The sequence below is a fragment of the Camelina sativa genome, chromosome 13 (assembly GCF_030686135.1).
Source record: "Camelina sativa cultivar CO46 ecotype springtype chromosome 13, ASM3068613v1".
In the NCBI taxonomy this organism is placed as follows: domain Eukaryota; kingdom Viridiplantae; phylum Streptophyta; class Magnoliopsida; order Brassicales; family Brassicaceae; genus Camelina; species Camelina sativa.
In genome coordinates, this window is record NC_141892.1 from 11,876,303 (window position 1) to 11,893,295 (window position 16,993).

General features: G+C 37.9%; 1 protein-coding gene across 1 annotated transcript; it reads right to left on the reverse strand.

Annotated features, from left to right (window-relative positions):
• Window positions 1-12,548: 12,548 nt before the first annotated feature.
• On the reverse strand, window positions 12,549-14,881 carry LOC104736588 (BURP domain protein RD22). The gene is made up of 4 exons (XM_010456604.2): window positions 14,644-14,881; window positions 14,461-14,560; window positions 13,387-14,093; window positions 12,549-13,115 (listed from the first exon to the last, which is right to left on the reverse strand). The coding sequence occupies exons 1-4, from the start codon at window positions 14,686-14,688 to the stop codon at window positions 12,789-12,791; spliced, it is 1,179 nt and encodes a 392-aa protein (XP_010454906.1). The 5' UTR covers window positions 14,689-14,881; the 3' UTR covers window positions 12,549-12,788.
• Between the last annotated feature and the right edge of the window lie 2,112 nt (window positions 14,882-16,993).

Here is a 16,993-nt window from a genome sequence, read left to right on the forward strand (position 1 = left end):
ATTTGTCTATGCTGAAGGAGATGCATAAATTTGATATTGCGCGGTTTTCGGGTGGTACGGATCCTATCGCTGCAGATGCGTGGAGGACGAGTGTGGAACGTAACTTTCAGACTCTGAGATGTCCTGAGGAGTTTTGGGTGGAAATAGGGGTCTACTATTTGGTTGGTGATGCTCAGGTGTGGTGGAGATCAGTGGCGGCTAGGAGAGTGCAGAGGGAGATGAGTAAGGGTGACTTTGTGGAGGAGTTCAACCGCAAGTATTTTCCGAGAGAGGCGCAATACCGATTGGAGGTGCAGTTTCTTCAGCTATCTCAGGGGACTCGGTCAGTGCGGGAGCTGGACTTAGAGTTCAGTCGACTCCTGTCTTATGGGGGTCGGGCAATGGAGTCTGAGGTGGCTCAGATCAGAAGGATCATGAAGACGCTTCGTGAGGACTTGAGGGGCCACTGCAGAGGGAGGAGTTATGCTACGAGGGCGGAGCTGGTGGAGACTGCAGCGGAGATAGAGGATGACTTGAGGTCACAGGTAGTGGTGGTCAGTCTAGCGGTTCAGACATAGGAGACTTTGGAGCAGAACATTCCGAGCAAGGGAAACAAGTCGGAGCAAAGGCATAAGAGGAAGCGGGAAGACTTGTTAGGTATGCAGCAAGGTGGGTGAGGGTGCTTCGGATGTGGAAGCAAGAACCACAGGTTTGCAGACTGTCCAAAGAAAGGTGATCCACAAGAATATCGTCGATCGTGTTACCATTGTGGGGAGGAGGGGCACATCAGGCCTTTCTGTTCTAAATGGAGGCAGATGATGGAGAGTGCGGCACAACCGAAGGGAGGACCGAGTGCTCAACCCGGAGTTTAGTTTGGCTTTTGTTTATTTTTATTTTCAGCTTTGTATTTTCGTTTGGAGTTGTAAACATTTATTGCACTTGAGGTTTTAATAAAATGGAGTTATTTGGTTTTTGGAATTTGTGAACCTTGTGGAAAAGGAAATCGCTCGGGAGTTCTATAATTGGAAAGTTGCCATACATAGAAAGTTTCTAAAAATAGAAAGTTCTATGGATAGTTAGAACTTGTATATTAGTGGAATGGGTGTTTGTAAACACCGAAGTGTTTGAGATGTTAGTAGGGAGGCCTGGGGGTGGCCATGGCAGTGGTGATATTCTTGGAGAGGATATGGTGTTGGTAGGACATTGAGATGTTCTACGCGGATCACGGGGGTGGTCATGGTTAGAGAAATGCTTATAGACGTTATGATCGTTTGCTAGAGGGATGGGGGGTCCTGAACAACTCATGAGGAGATGAGGATTCTCCTGAGGGGACGGGGGGATCCCTAGATACCGATAGCTCGAAGGACTGCGGTCCCGAGGGTGGCAGAGGAGATGGGGGTTCTCCTGGTACCGAGATCTTGAGGGTGACGACCCGAGGATGAGACGGTATGGCTCGAAGACGGGGGGTCTGAGAGTGTGATCGGTATGGCTTGAAGGTTAGAACCTAAGAGCAGATGAGTTGGTGGGAAAAGTGTCAAGGACGTGGGGATAAGCATGGTAACCGGATGTGGATTTATGAGATTGATGGGGGTTCAATCTCAGGGTTACGGTGGAGATCAGATGCGGATCTCGAGGTTGATGGGGGTTCAATCTCAAGATTTCTGTGTGTTGACCGGGAGGGTCAGGTGTATGCTGGTCGATGGGACCAGAGTGGTGATGATTGGGAGAGTATGGTTTGGATTGACCAGTGGGGGCAAGACTTTGTTGGCCGGCGGGGTCAGGATTGTGTGGACTAGTGGTGCCATGGTTGCGGTAGACCAGATGGTTGGATGGTACAACCCGTTGCGACGGTGGTTTGATTAGTTTTGCGGATGGGTGGCGGTGTGTTCAGTTTCGAGGACGAATCCTTTGTTAGAGGGGGAGAATTGTAACGCCCGCAAACCAATTTCGGGGATTTTGGTTAGGGTGTCGATCGACACCACTTCTGGTGTCGGTCGACACCGTTTGCAGACGGTTTGATGAGTTCGATTTTAATCGTCCGGTTTGCGTGGTTGGTTTAGGGGAAACCCTAAACTCGAGTTTAAAACGGGAACTCGACGTATTTCGTCCTTTTAGCCGTTTTTGACAGAGAAACAGAGAGAAGAAGGAGAAAACGTTTTTGAGAGAGATTTGTGAGATTCTTGGCTATTCTTGAGAGATTTGTTACTGTGGAGTGAAGATCTTGTGCTAGGAACAAAGGAGAAGGCTTCTAAGTGTTGGATACGTCGTGGTTGAGTCAGAATCTTCCTGCAAAAGAGTGAGTGCATGACCATGGCTTATCTAAGCCTAAGAATCCTTTGTTTGCTTGATTTGTTGTGTTTTGTGGTGTTGTTCTTGTTTGTGGTGGTTATGTTATGGTTCTTATAGGTTCCTGAAGCTTTTGGGTGAGTTTGGAACAGATTGGAGACGGAGATTCGACGATCGACTTCGAGCAGAACGAGCAGAACGTGTCTGCGGAGTTGGTGTCGATCGACACCAAGTGGGTGTCGGTCGACACCATGTCTGGGCCAGTGTCGATCGACACCTACCTGGTGTCGGTCGACACCAACTTGTTTAATTCGTGATTTCCTGGTTTGTTGTGTTTGTTTGTTGTTTGTTAAACATTGGAATCTCAGTTGCTTGTGTGTATAGCCCAGTATATGGAAGGATTGCCTCACTAAGTATTTATGATAATACTTACGCATCTCAATTGTTGTTTGTGGTGTGCATGTATATGACGTGGAATCATGACAATGAGGAGGAGGACGAGTTGTGGTTTGGATTGGTTAATTAAGTAGTATGGGATGCTTAATTATATATATTGTATTTATTAAAAAAAAAACGGTTCGGGTTGTTTCAGCAACTCATCTGCATTTTCCTCTAGCACAGCGAATCGAGATGCAGAATGAAGCGTCTGTTGAGTATTTTCCTGTTCGCGAGACTTTTCACTACTGCGACTACCTTTACTAGGAGACACAGTTGACCACTCGTCCTTGTCCGATTCAAGAGTTAACGAAGCACTTGTTTTGGCCGGCGAAATCACTGCAAGAGGGGGCAGTGAGATAGAGGTAGCAGGCAAAACGTTATCAGAGACCAACTCACCTTCCTCTAATTCAGCGACTGTGTCTGGCCGTTTTGCAGTGAATCCTTGTTTCATGACACACATCCTTTGTGTGACCCCACTTACTACAACGTGAACAACGTGGCGGAAGCCATGGATACATAAAATCGACAGTAACTGCAGGTTGTTGGTGTTGCTTGAAACAGAAAGAATAGGGTAGACGTTTCGTTAAATCAACCTCGACAAAAACTTTTGCTTCTTCAAAATTTCTACAGAGCTCTATTTCCGGATGTAGACATGGTTGACCAATTGGACTGGTGAGGAAACCAAGACCTTCCCAGGAGAACACAGAGTGGGGGACATTCTTTAGAGTAACCCAGAGAGGCATTGAAGTGACCTCAGGCTGAGCTTCTTCCGGGATAGGAGACCATTTCGCTAAAATCATAGGGAGACCTGCAATATTCCACATCCCTCTCCTCAGGACCCTGGCTCGCGTATGTGGATCACGAATACGGAAACGAACAAACTTAGCAATATTTTCATAGACATCTATTTTGATTGCTTTGTCCCCAAGGGGCCAGATCTTGTTAACAATAACATGGATCTTAGCAACATGAGGAGCAGTCGAAGGAAATTTACCCACTAGAAAATCTTCCCAGAGAGGGACGGAGTCCTGAATCACTTCATCCGAGACTGTAATTGTTGAAACTCCATCGATCAGGTTAACTTCAAAATCGTATTTTTTGAGAGAAGGACGCTTGTTCACCACCGAAGCATAGGATGGTGGTTTGGAGTGAGAGGAGGAGCTGTCCTCCGGTGGCTGGACAACGTTAACTGGCTCCGTCATAGGGCCAGCCGATGGTGGCGGCCACGAAAACCCTAGCGTGCGAGGCAAACCTAAATCGCCTTATTGATCTCTCTTAGCTGACGTGGCAGAGCAACAATTTTCCTTTTTTTTAAAAGTCATTATTGATGTACCTTTCTTCCGCAAACCGTGATTTTCGCTTAGTCAATTGCTTTCGAATTTCATTTTCTTGGTCTTTGTTTCCATGGTAACCATTTCCCCTAGAACCAGAGGCGTTACATCGGTCATCATCAGGCAGGTTTGGTTTCGAACTAGATGTAGGGCCATGTATGCTGGTTGTTATATTCTGTACGACCGTAGATTTTTTCTCACAACTGGTTTTGTTAAAGAGATACTTAACTGCAACACAGAAAGGGAAATGAAGATATGAGGTAATCTGAGTCAAAATAGCTAATAACCACATACACTATAACTAGATATGAAAAGGAAACAAAATGTACCATCAACTCCAGCAATTGTATCTTGTATCTCTTCTACGACTTTTTTAATGCCAACATCAAAAGTTCGGTGAAAATTGAAAAACGAAGTCAGCCGCCTTGATTTCTTCATCTGAGGGTTGCGGGTTCCTTACGTCTTTCGAGGTGCATAGGACATAACATTTTCCAAAAATTGCTTCCTGTTGGAACAATGTTACTATGTTAAAACAATCATTAGCCTTTTAAAATACTACAAGTTTAACACTAAATACACGTTTAACTTAGGATAAGCGTTATAAATTAATATATAGAATTATATAGGAAATAAACCTTTTAGTTACCATTGAGTTTACAATAGTGAGGCCTTGACCTGTTCCTGAAGCCAAGAACACTTCGTTGACACGTATATCTTGAACTCCTTGAAGATGCGACGACTTAATCTCACAAGGTCTGAAGAACCATAGTAGCTCTACTCTCCTCGGGTCACGTTGATCATTGTGTTCCCACATTCTTATGATCTTGCCAACAAAGATCCCTCTAAATTTTTGTTCAACGTCAAAGCAAGTTGCCACACAGTCATAAAGACAATATTCAGAACCTTTATAGGTGAAAGATTCATAGAATTGGACATCTTTGTTTTCTACACCGGTTCCTGATATCTTTTTACCCCACTTAAAGCTTAAGTAGTCTTGAACTTGTGCTGAACTATTCATTCTATATATAGAGCAGGTATCTCCTATAAAATGCAGTACATAAAAAGAGTCACTAAATCAGCATTGCACATCATCTAGAGAATAATGTAAGGACAATGATATGTTTACATCTTTAACAAAACAAAAATGATATGTTTACATAAAGCTTATTTCTCTAAAGAATACTAAAACTAAAAATGCACTAGTAAAGAGTGCAAATTGCTTGATTCGTCTCTAAAAGAGCTAGAAAAAAATAGATGTGAAAAGAGAAAACAACCAATACACTAAGATGCTACGAAAACCAAATCCTATGGATCTTTAAAGAAATCTACCCTTCAAAAACTTAAAAGTGAAAATTTTGTTTGAACTACCAAATTTATAGTCTTCTTAGTGGTAAAAATATATGCTTGAAATCAAATTTGAGCAAAACAAGTTAATTTAGGTGTGATTTTAATTTGATTATATGATATTAAGAGTAAATTCCTCATTAACTTCACACATCAAGTTCACACCATATAAGCAATCAAGATTTTTTATTAACTAAAACATCTCTTAATTTTTTATTTTCATCGAAAATAGAAAGACTCACATAACTTATTTCAAAATGTAAAGAATTAACAAAAACAAATAGTGATGTGCTGATAATATCTAAAAACCAAAACAAATTTACTTTGCAATCAATCCAAAATGGTAAAGTAACCTGATTGTACCAACCGATCTGAATTTTTGCAGCAACACGATTGTTTTGATTAGTTTGGAATCCAGAAAACCCAAATCTAGATGAATTATCTAAAAAGATTTCTTCAAAGTTTTTTTTCACAAAAATCTTACCGTACATAAATTTTGTGTGATATGCTACTATTAAAATACTCCTTACTTGTAATATTATCGTCACACTCAACTTTTTCGTTTTCTAGAATCTAGAGTTTATGCTCTTTATTGGTTTTTTCTCTCATCTTACAGGGTTAGCCGCACACCTTCGTTTTAGGGTTACTGTCTCGATGGTGAGTTTATGCATTCGCTCACTTATGGGCCAAAAATTAGATAAATCAACCACGTAAATAAACTCTAATAGATCAGCCTCACGAGTATGTTTTTGTGGACCTAAAACTACGTTGGGATTAATTGGTAAAACTTATAAATGTGCATATTGTTTGTTTCATGTTTTAGTAGTTTAGCATGAAAGACAACATAAAAGGCTTTTTGAATCTCGATAGTCCAATGCTTTTCAATGGAGCATTTCCTAATTTGTAGAGTAACTCGATAGTACCAATCGATTTGGATTTTCGCAGGAACCTGATTGTTCTGTATACTTTAGAATCATGAAAAAGCTAAATCAAGATTAACTAAAAAACAGCTTGGAAGATATTTCTACAAAAATCTCATCATGCACAAATTTGGTGTGGTATGCTACAATTAAAATAATCATCACTCATAATGTTATCATTAGACTCAACTTTTTAATTTTCTTTCTAGAGTTGATGCTTTTTGTTGGTTTTTTCTACCATCTTACAGGGTGTGGGCGTTGGATCTTACACTCATTAATATTAGTGGTTGATACGAGTCTGATCTTAACAGCTAGCTTTGTGAAAGAAATGTGTGTTATTAAGCTTTTGCCGTCAAATCAATGTCTTTTTTGGAGATTACAAAGTCATGTATTTATACTAAACACAAAATGAATTAAACATTTAAACATAATTATTCTCTATAAATGTGTCCGTTTGATCTTCATATTAAACTTGTATTGTTCAAATCCTCAAGTTGACCGAGTCTTTCTCTAGCCCGAGAATCTTTCCTCTCGATCTCGGACTTCTTTCACTTTGCTCACCCAGGGCCCGAGCTCCTTTTGCAGTTCCTGAGCTGGAAGATTCCAAACTGATCCACCTCGACGCCGAGCTCACTGACCCCCATAACGCTAGTGACATGTGTCCTAGATGCAGATCCAAAGTCCACTCTAGACGTTTGATCAAAGCTTCGGGCTTGGAGGGGGTTATGGGCCCAACATAGGGCAAACAAACTTTTCTTTTTGGGTTATCATCTCGATGGTGAGTTCTTATCATATAGAGAGAAATTTTTGATATACATTGGCTCACTATGGGTCCACAAGTATATAAATTCAACTTGTAAGTAGACTCTAATATATCAGCAAGTATGTTTTTGTGGACCTAAAACTAGGCATGTGACTTCGGTTTGTTCGGTTACTCGGTTTTTCGGTTTGTTCGGAAATCAAAAGTTGTTCTCAATCGAACCGACTAAGATTTCGGTTCGGTTCGGTTCGAGTACGGTTATTCGGTTTTTGTCATTCGGTTATTTCGGTTCAATAGTTTTGGGTCAAACATGTGTTTTTAAAAATTGGGCTTGTAAAAAATAGCTTAATGACACAAAAAAACTAAAAACAACTGAGTCTCGAGAGAAGGAGAAACCCTCCCCACGAGTGGAGACAGCCGCGGCGAGATCTTGCGGTCTCGAAGTCGAAGAAGAAGGATGATTTTGCGGTGTAGAAGTCGAAGGAGAAGGAAGGAGAAGAAGAAGGTGATGATGAATCAAGAAGAGAATGATAAACAAAGAAGAAGAGAATGGTAAACAAAGAAGAAGAGGATGATGAAGATGATGATAATATATCGAATCAGAAGAAAAAGAAGAAATTAAAAGAAGAAGATTATGATGATGATGAATCGAAGAAAGAGAAGATGATGATGAAATTGAAGAAAAAGAAGATGATAATGAATCGAAGATGATAAAGATGGTGAACTGAAGAAAAACCAGAAGAGTCGAAGAAGAATCGAAGAAGAGGCATCGAGAAGTTCACTAGTATAATTAGATAAGGGTTTTTTTTGGTTAACCGTTCAATTTGGGAGAACCGAACCGAAAATCTCGGTTAACCGAGTTTAAATTAAATATTTCCAATCGATTTACCTAATTAATAGAAACCGAACTGATTTGCCCAAATCTCGATTCGGTTCGGTTCGGTCAAATCAGTTCAGTTTAGATTCGCCGGTAAGATATATTATGCACATTTCTATGCCCTACATGTTAAGCCCAACACAGTTTTAGGTAGATTCTCAACTTAGAAATGTGCATAATGTATTTTTAATAGCTCATCATGTTTTATAAGTTGAGCATGAAAGATAGCATTAAAAAAAAAATAATTCTTGATAATCCAATGCTTTTCAAGGAAGCATTTCCTAAGCATAAAATCTTCAAAACTATCAAAATACAATTTTATCCTCACTAATATATTTTTTTTTTATAATGAGATCTTACGTTGTAATTTTATATCTAAATGTTAAAAACTATACTAGTGACATACATCATATTAATATATCTAATAGCTTACTACTTTTTATTTGCTTATTTTGTATGTTCATCACTACTACAACTTTACTATAGCTTTATCAATCATGCCCTCAATAACCATGGCCACTTATAAGATATAGGGCCCCAAAATTTTTTATTGTTATAAATGACAATCAATATTTGGTTAAAAAATTGGAGATCGCTTTACTAGAAAAACAAAATACAAAATACGTGTGGTCAAAACCAATGTTGTTTGTGTGGGTGATTGTCTCGATTTATTTGTTGTTCTCTTTTCTTAGATTTGTGATTTTCGAGGAGTTATGTCTCGCTCCTTATCCATGCTTTCCATATATGTTTAGATATGATCATGTTTTGAAGTCTTCTAATTTACACGTTTATTGGTGTATCAACGTCGATTCTGAAAGCATGTTTGAGTCACTTCTAGAGGTCGTGCTTACCGGGTTATGAAGTCATTTCTTTCGAGAGATCGACTCTCATCGTGATTGAATGTGGTAGATGTTTTCTTTGGGTTAGATGTAGGAACCCTTGGTAAATATCATTTGCAGGTGCTTCAGAAGAAGAGGTTCATTGTTTTCTTGGTTTCTATTGTTTCTTGCGGTTGTTATTGTCGGTTGTTTATGTTCTTAGTTTAAGGTTTTTCCTCTTTTCACATTTTGTTTGAAAATTTATGATTTCTGTTTCTAGTATCTTTCGTCTTCCTTCCTTAGGACCTAATTTTCGAGGAAATATTTACGTTTTCCGCGGATCTAAGTTTCTCTTGTTTGAGTCTTGTATTTCATCATTGATTCCACAACAAGTTCATCAATAATTTCTTATTTGACAAAAAAAATTTAGGACCAGTCTTAATTATAAGTTATAACCAATGCCGGACCTGTGTCGAGGGAAGGGGTGTTAGATGACCCCCTTAAAAATACATATCAATTATTTTATATATTATTTATTATGTATACGTGGCTGATTTAGTTAAAATATTTGAATTTTATCAATACTGCCATGAACAATACCAAATATTGTGGCCAATGCCATTTTCCTCTACTCCTTTTTCGGTTTGCCACTACTCCATAGTCAAAAAACTATTATAATCTTCTTCTTTTGAAACATAAAACTAATTATTTTTTTATTTTTTTTTGGAATTGACATGAAACATAATAAAATAAGATAAATAAAGAGAGTTTTATCAAAACTGCCATGAACAGTACCAAACCTTTTGATTAATGCCATTTTCCTAATTCATTTTCCCGCTTGCCACAACCCTATAATTGAAATACTATTATACCCTTCTTTTTTAACAAAAAACTAATTATTTTCTTATATATTTTTTGGACAAGATAATTGACACATTAAAACATGTATCATTAAACGCAAAAATTTTTATTCATCAATTTTTTTTCAAAACACAAATTTCTTTCTTCTCATTCTAATCTTCAACTTTTCTGTTTCTCCATCTTCAGTCTCTCTTGATTTCTCATCTTCTTCCATCTCAATGTCTCTTAGTCTGCCGCCGGAGAAACTGAATCTCTTTCTGTAAAACTCCATCTGTTTCAGTCTATAGGCCGCATATAATATAAAAATTCTTCATCCCAACACAATTCTTCGCCCAAGACCTCCGTCTGATCCGTTTGCCTCCTCCATGGCAGGTGAAACTGCTAGGTCTAGTTTCAGAGTTCTTATATCCGACCACAAACATGCAAAACTGCAGGTCTGTAAATCCGATGGACCATATCCAGCCGACCAGCATTTTGTCCATCTCTATTATATCGTTCATTCTCTTTAGTGGACTATATATGTTTGGTAATGTGATTTGTGTCCATTAATAACAATAAAAGTTGTCCACACTGAAGGTCTGCAAATCTGCTGTCCAGTGGACTAGATCCAGCCGACCAAGTTTTTGTCTACAACTATCAAACTTGTCTACACTGCAGCTCTGCAGATCCGGTGGACCAGATCTTGCCGATCAGATTTTTGTCCATCCCTATGTTGTCTTTCGTTCTCTTTAGTGGTTGTCTATCCCTAGCGGATCAGGTTTTTGTCCATCCCATCAGGTCTGCAAATCTCTCTACCACTATCAAACTTGTCTCCACTGCAGCTCTGCAGATTCGGTGGACCAGATCTAGCCGATCAGGTTTTTGTCCATCACACTGTTGCAAAATGATGAACAACATCATTCTCCCAGCCTGCGCTTTGAATTCTTCTACTTGCGCTTTTCTCAGTTTTTAAGACAGGGGTAATTTGGTCTTCTCACACCTTCCCTCAGCTAAAAAATGGCATTTTAGAGAATGAATTAAAAAAGTGGCATTTTTAACAAGTTTTTGTGGAAAAATGGCATTTTTGACCAAATTCCCATAAATAAATGCAAAATTTTTTTGGACCATCAATTATTTCTCCAAAACAAAAATCTCTCTCTCCTCCTTCTAACCCTCAACCTTCCGTTTCTTCCATCTCAGACTCTCTCAACTTTTATTCTTCTTCCACTCGCTCAGTCCATCGCCGGCACTGCGACACAAACTGAATCTCTCTCTCCCAAACTCCATCTGTTTCAGTCCGCCGGTCACATAATGTAGAAATTCTTTATATGCAGATATGGCAGACCAAATCCAACAACCAAGGATTTTCTCCACCATTATTATGTCATTTGTTATGTTTATGGACCATATATGTTTGGTCTAACCCTTTGTGTTCATTGCTATCAAAAGAAATTGTACTCACTATAGGTCTGTAGTTATAGTGGACCAGATCCAACAGGTAATGTTTCTGTCCACCACTATATATATTATGTCATTCGTTCTTTTAAGTGGACCAAATCCGTTTGGTCTGACACTTTCTTGTTGATTACTAACCAAAAAAATTGTCCACACTAAAGGTCTGTAATCCGGTATATCAGATCCAAGAGCCAAAGTTTTTGTCCACCGCTGTTATGTCATTCGTTTTCTTAAGTGGACCATATTTGTTTGGTCTGACCCATTGTGTCCATTGCTAATATTAAAAAAATTCTCCACACTTCTGTTCTATAGTTCCGATGGACCAGATTTAACAACAAAGGTTTATGTCCACATTATTATGTCCTTCGTTCTCTTAAGTGGACCATATATGTTTGGTCTGACATTTTTGTGTCCATTGCTAACAAATTTTTTTGTCTACACTATAGGTCTGCAGTTCCGGTGAACGAGAATTAACATGCAAAGTTTTTGTCCACCTTTATCATGTCCTTCATTCTATTAAGGTGATCATATCCATTTGGGTTGACCCTTTTTGTACACATTTCATGTCTGCTGACAGCGCATGCACTGATCATGTTGTGCCTCCGGTGGACCAAAGCCTTAGAGATCTTTTGTTCCTAGCCTACGGTGGAAAAGTATATCTGTTGTTTCTCTTTGCATTTTTGACTATCTAATCTTTAGAATTTTATAACATGTTTGTCAAAATATATTTTTAAAAAACTCTTCCGTCCTCTCTCGAAATTTTTGTTTTGGAATAAAGAAGAGGTTATGGGTTTAGATCCATCTATCGGACCGGAGAACAAACCATTTTACATAGTTCCCTTCCAAGTGTCACTTAGACTAATAACCTTTAAATTTTGACTTACACACATTACCCAATTGAACTATTGACACTTGGTAAAGAAATATACATGTATAATTGAATTTCTCCTCTCATTGTTATTTATTTAGCTAAGCTTAATCACATGTATCAAAAAAATTTAGTTATGAAATTCAGACAATTTGAAAAGGGATGTAACACGAGGACGGATTGCTCGGTTACGTTGATGTTAGCTTGCGTCTCCGCTGGGAGAATTGCGTAGAGAAATGATGTCGTGAGTAAAGTGGAATCGGCTTATCCATCTCTCGTCCTAGAAACGACTTTGGATTCTCAAGAGCAATTCCCAAGCTTCTAGATGTTATCGTAGGATTGATCAATGATGATGTATTTTTAGTGAAAAGAAATTGTACTTTCTAAATTGTAAAACGCAGAGGTCAAATTAATTGGAGCTATTCCATTTGAGCACGTAAAGTAATTGCTACATTGAAGCCATATGAAAACATTACTTTGCTTACGTACGTGTACCAGTTGAGAAATTGGTTGTAACGTAATACATCCCCAAATTTAATACCAACAAACATCAATCACAGCCAAAGTATATTTTCACCTATCTTACATGCTGAATTTATGTTTTCCGTCAATTAAGTCTTAAAACATAGAAATGGAAACCTTTCAACTCTAATTTATTATAGTGTTCTTACAAAACCACAAGAAGCACTGAAGCAGACAACAAAAGACAGCTACGTAGGTTTTTTTTTTTTTAAAGAACATATAGATGCCGTCATTCTTATATTGGAACCACGCATTACTATATGTATATGTATCTATATTCATTACCAAAAGATAAATTATCTGAAAAGTTATTAGACATAACCCACAATAAGATAGAAAGGCAAATCTATCTAGTAGCCAAACCACACAACATGGGTCTCCGGGAGGAAGTGGCAGACCGGAACTGTCCCTGGCTTCACCTTAAGAATTTTGAAAGCCAAATGGTTTGGGTTCCAAGCTGAGGTGTTCTTGTGGCACACCGCAACTGCTTTAGCTCGCATCCCGTTCTCTCCTTCGAGTGGAACCGCGTAGACGCTCGTCATCATAGTTTTGTGGCAGTAGAACACCGCGAATGGGTACTTCTGTTTGTGACACACCACCGAGTTGTTGTCAGTCAACTTCTTTACTCCAGCCGCCGCAATTTTGTACTTCTGCATCGGCGCATTCTTCTTAGCCACCTACAGTAACCAAAGTTAGATCGGTCAGCCAATAATTTTAGACATAATATATATTTTTTAAAAATTTTGTTTTTCTTTTGGATTTACATATATAGACCAATCCAACTATACATGAAAACACATGGTTCGGTCAGCCAATACCAAACTGAAATTAAGATATTTGTGTTTAACAATTAATATAAGATAAAATTAGATAGTGTAACAATATTAGCTAGCGTACATAGTAGCTGTGAATGTGATTAGCTAGTGTATTTAGTTATGGGTGTGTTACCTCAGTGGAAACAGCCCTGATGTGAGATTTGCCAAGTTTAGAGACGCTAAAGTCAACCATAGACTCCAAAGACGTCGCACAATACTTCTCCTCTGCACCGACCTTTTTAGCTTCACACTCCTCAATCGTCTTCTTCATCATCTCAGCTTCTTCCGAACCAGCTTCCACCGAGAACCGGTTCAACGTCTCCAAAAACTTCTCCGAACCAAGTGGCACCGTTTCCGCCTCTCCACGTGGCAAGAAAGCCGTTTTGCCTCCGTAACCATCCTCCGCGTTAAACCGTACGCTCATAGCTTTACCGGGGACCAAGTCTTTCTCCAAGAAGAAGATAGCCGCGTTAGGATCGTCGTGGAGCTGAGTCTCCTTCGCTGCATAGTTATACATGAAAGGGTTGGGTCCTGGTTTTACACCGACGTAAACCGGCTTGCCCTTATGGCGCGTGCGCACGGTCACACCGCCTTTGCCGACTCCTACGTCGGTTCTCTTCCCGGGTTTACCCGTGTGGACTCCAACGCCACCTCCGTGACCTTTTCCGCCGCTAACGCTCACGTGTGTCCCTCCTCCAGGCTTACCCTTTCCGGTGTCCACATGTACACCTCCCTTTCCGACGTTCACGGCAGTTCCTCCGCTGGGCTTACCTTTTCCGGCGTTAACGTTTACGCCGCCTTTACCTACTTGGACGTTGGTGCTTTTCTCGTCGGTGAAGTCTACAAAAAATAATTGGGAGGCACTTATTATATTAAAACAAAAAAAAGGATACATTTATTTGCTAGTAATTACGTACAGATTCAAAAATATAGGAGTATGTTTAAAGATAAAGATAATGTATTGTAAGAATACAGTCAAAGACATCTTTATTTGCATTTATATGCGTATAATTCTTCTTTTTATATGTGTCTTAAAATTTGAAAAACAGTTAATAGTAGTGAAAACCATAAATATAAATTGAGCAGAACATCCTAAAGAAATTAGCAAACGAAACGTGTATTTATAACATAATCAGAGAACAGAAGTTCGAAGACTATAGTAGATCGAATTTGTTTTTGTAAAATCGGTAAAGTAAAAGATACTAACCGAGATTCAAAAGATTATGGAGAGAGTTAGGAATGGGAGTGTTTGGTAAAGCAGTGCTCCAATAACGCTCCGGTGTTAAATCAGCCGCTATAGCAATGACCTGCGGTTAAAAAAGAAAAACGTCAAACCATAAAGAATAAAGTAAGAAAGTAATTTTTTTGTTTTGTTTGAGATAACAAGTACCATGAATGAACCAAGAAGACATATCACAGGAAGACGAATCGCCATTTTTGGGAGTTGAAATAGAAATGGATTGATGAATCTTGAGAAGAAGAAGTGGGAAGTGTACGTAGAATTTATAGTATAAGGGTTTTTAGTAGAAAGAAGCTGAGGTTGAAGTTATGAGCATGGATGATGTAGACGGCTACTACTTACCAATCTATTTGGGCCGATTAATTATATCACATACCCTCTAACCACTACTTGCCTTCCACTCCTTAAATGCTCTTGTATCCATGTGTGGACATGTGTTTTTCATATCTCCTGTTTATTTTTATTTTGTGTTTGTTACGTTACATATTAAGTCGGTTTTCATATTTTTCATAGAGGTTCCTATTTTGGGTTCTTCTATTTGTTTTGCAGTCAAGTCATGGAAACAGCAAAAGATCATTCACAAATGTTTTCTTTTGGTTTCCTCATGTCAAAATCTTGACTAACTTCCGATATACTACCATTGACGGGTGAATTTTGTTAATAGACCATGATCATGCCAGTCCGATCCAAAACCATTTTCTAAATGTATCTAAATTTTTAAACATATACATTTATGTTATGTTCTATGCCAAAAAAAGGATATCAAATAGAGCTAGAGGTGTCAAGTTGGTTAAACTAAACCGCCAATTCGTATCCTATTTTTTTTTTTGGCCATGCATAGAACATAACATATTTCCTTTTTCAGTCTTTCAATTTTTTTTTATTATAATTTCATATCTCTTGGTTGAATTTAGTAACTTAGGCATCAAAGTATCTTCGTAAAACATTAAACATGTATTTCAAGGCTTACATAATATATCTGTTTTTACTATTTTTAATCAAAGTAAGTATACAAACAAAATATGGCATTTTGACCTAAAATGTAAGTAAAATTGGAAGAAGATTCTTATAATTGAAAGTCAGTTTTAGAAGATTTTTAGATTAAAAAATATTATATGATAAAAATATTTACACGTAAAATATTCTCTTTTAGATATCGCAATGTTAAAAAAATAATTAATTCTATTCAAATCAAAATACCAATAATGATGGACGGTCGCCGGCATGTTTCGACGGTACTTCGGTGTCATGTGCCGATGATATTTTTTTTTCACAGCAATCGAGAAAAGTTTCAAAAGCTAACCAAACGAGAGTGTGGACTTTTCAAACAAAGAGAAATTAAAACGAACAACTAACTCATTTATGGCTTACCAATACATACATTCGTTTTCATCATTATTTTATTTTCATAACACCATGGTTGGGGAAAATGAGTGTACAACGATGTACTAAATGCTGTTGATTTTGGTTAAAATAGTTTTGATAGAAACTCTTATCCCAACCATGGAGTTGGAGACTATGATTTTTGTTTTTTTGGTGCAATGTCCCTTTATTACGGTTATATAATACTTTCGATGTGCAATTCCTATTCTACTCTAAAACCGGCAATACAATTTATTTTGTAGGCCATCTTACAAAGATTAATAATATATGCATTTTGATATTATATCAAGTTTTATGAGATTTTTTTTTTGGTATTGTACAAATATCAAGTTTCACGAATTTTCAACTCAAAACTCCAAAATAAATATACTACGTACATATTCAATATGGGACAATGAAAACATTGTAATACAACTCCGCTCATGGTTAAGACTTAAGAGTAGATAATATGAAACGTGAAGTTTTTGTATAATAAAATTCGCATATGTGGCCACACAAGTAAAAAATTAGAACCTCGCTCTAGTACTGTTTTAAGAATTATGTGCTTCCAAATTTAAGACTAATTGATAACAAGTATACTTCATGTAATTTATATTATATACAGTTGTATTGGTGTAACATCTCGGTTTCAGGGATCTACCGAGAGGTTTAAACTTAAAATAATTGATTTGATAATTTATTTTATCAAATATCACTAATTTTTTCGGTCAAAGATTTTGAGAGAACTTCATAGATAAACGTGCTTATAATAGAGTAGTTTTATGATATCTGACATTCCGAAAAGTGATTGTTAAATTTGTGAGTTTTTTTATTTTTGGACAAAGATGTGTTTTCATTCCATTAGAATAAAGGCATCATACAGACAAAGTGGAATGGTTTAACCAACAACATAAAGGAGAAATCCCCAAAGCTTAATACAACAAGGATACATAGAGAGATAAGGGCAGTCGATAGTAGCAGCTTGAGAGCTATGAACCAGAAGCTATGAAGCAATTTGGAACCTGTGAGATCAAGAAGTATCGATGCATCATTCATGAGCAAGTCACTGAATGGAAAGATAGCCACTGTCTTGAGTCGAAGACAGAGCATCGTCAAAAGAACCAAAGCTGAAGATCTC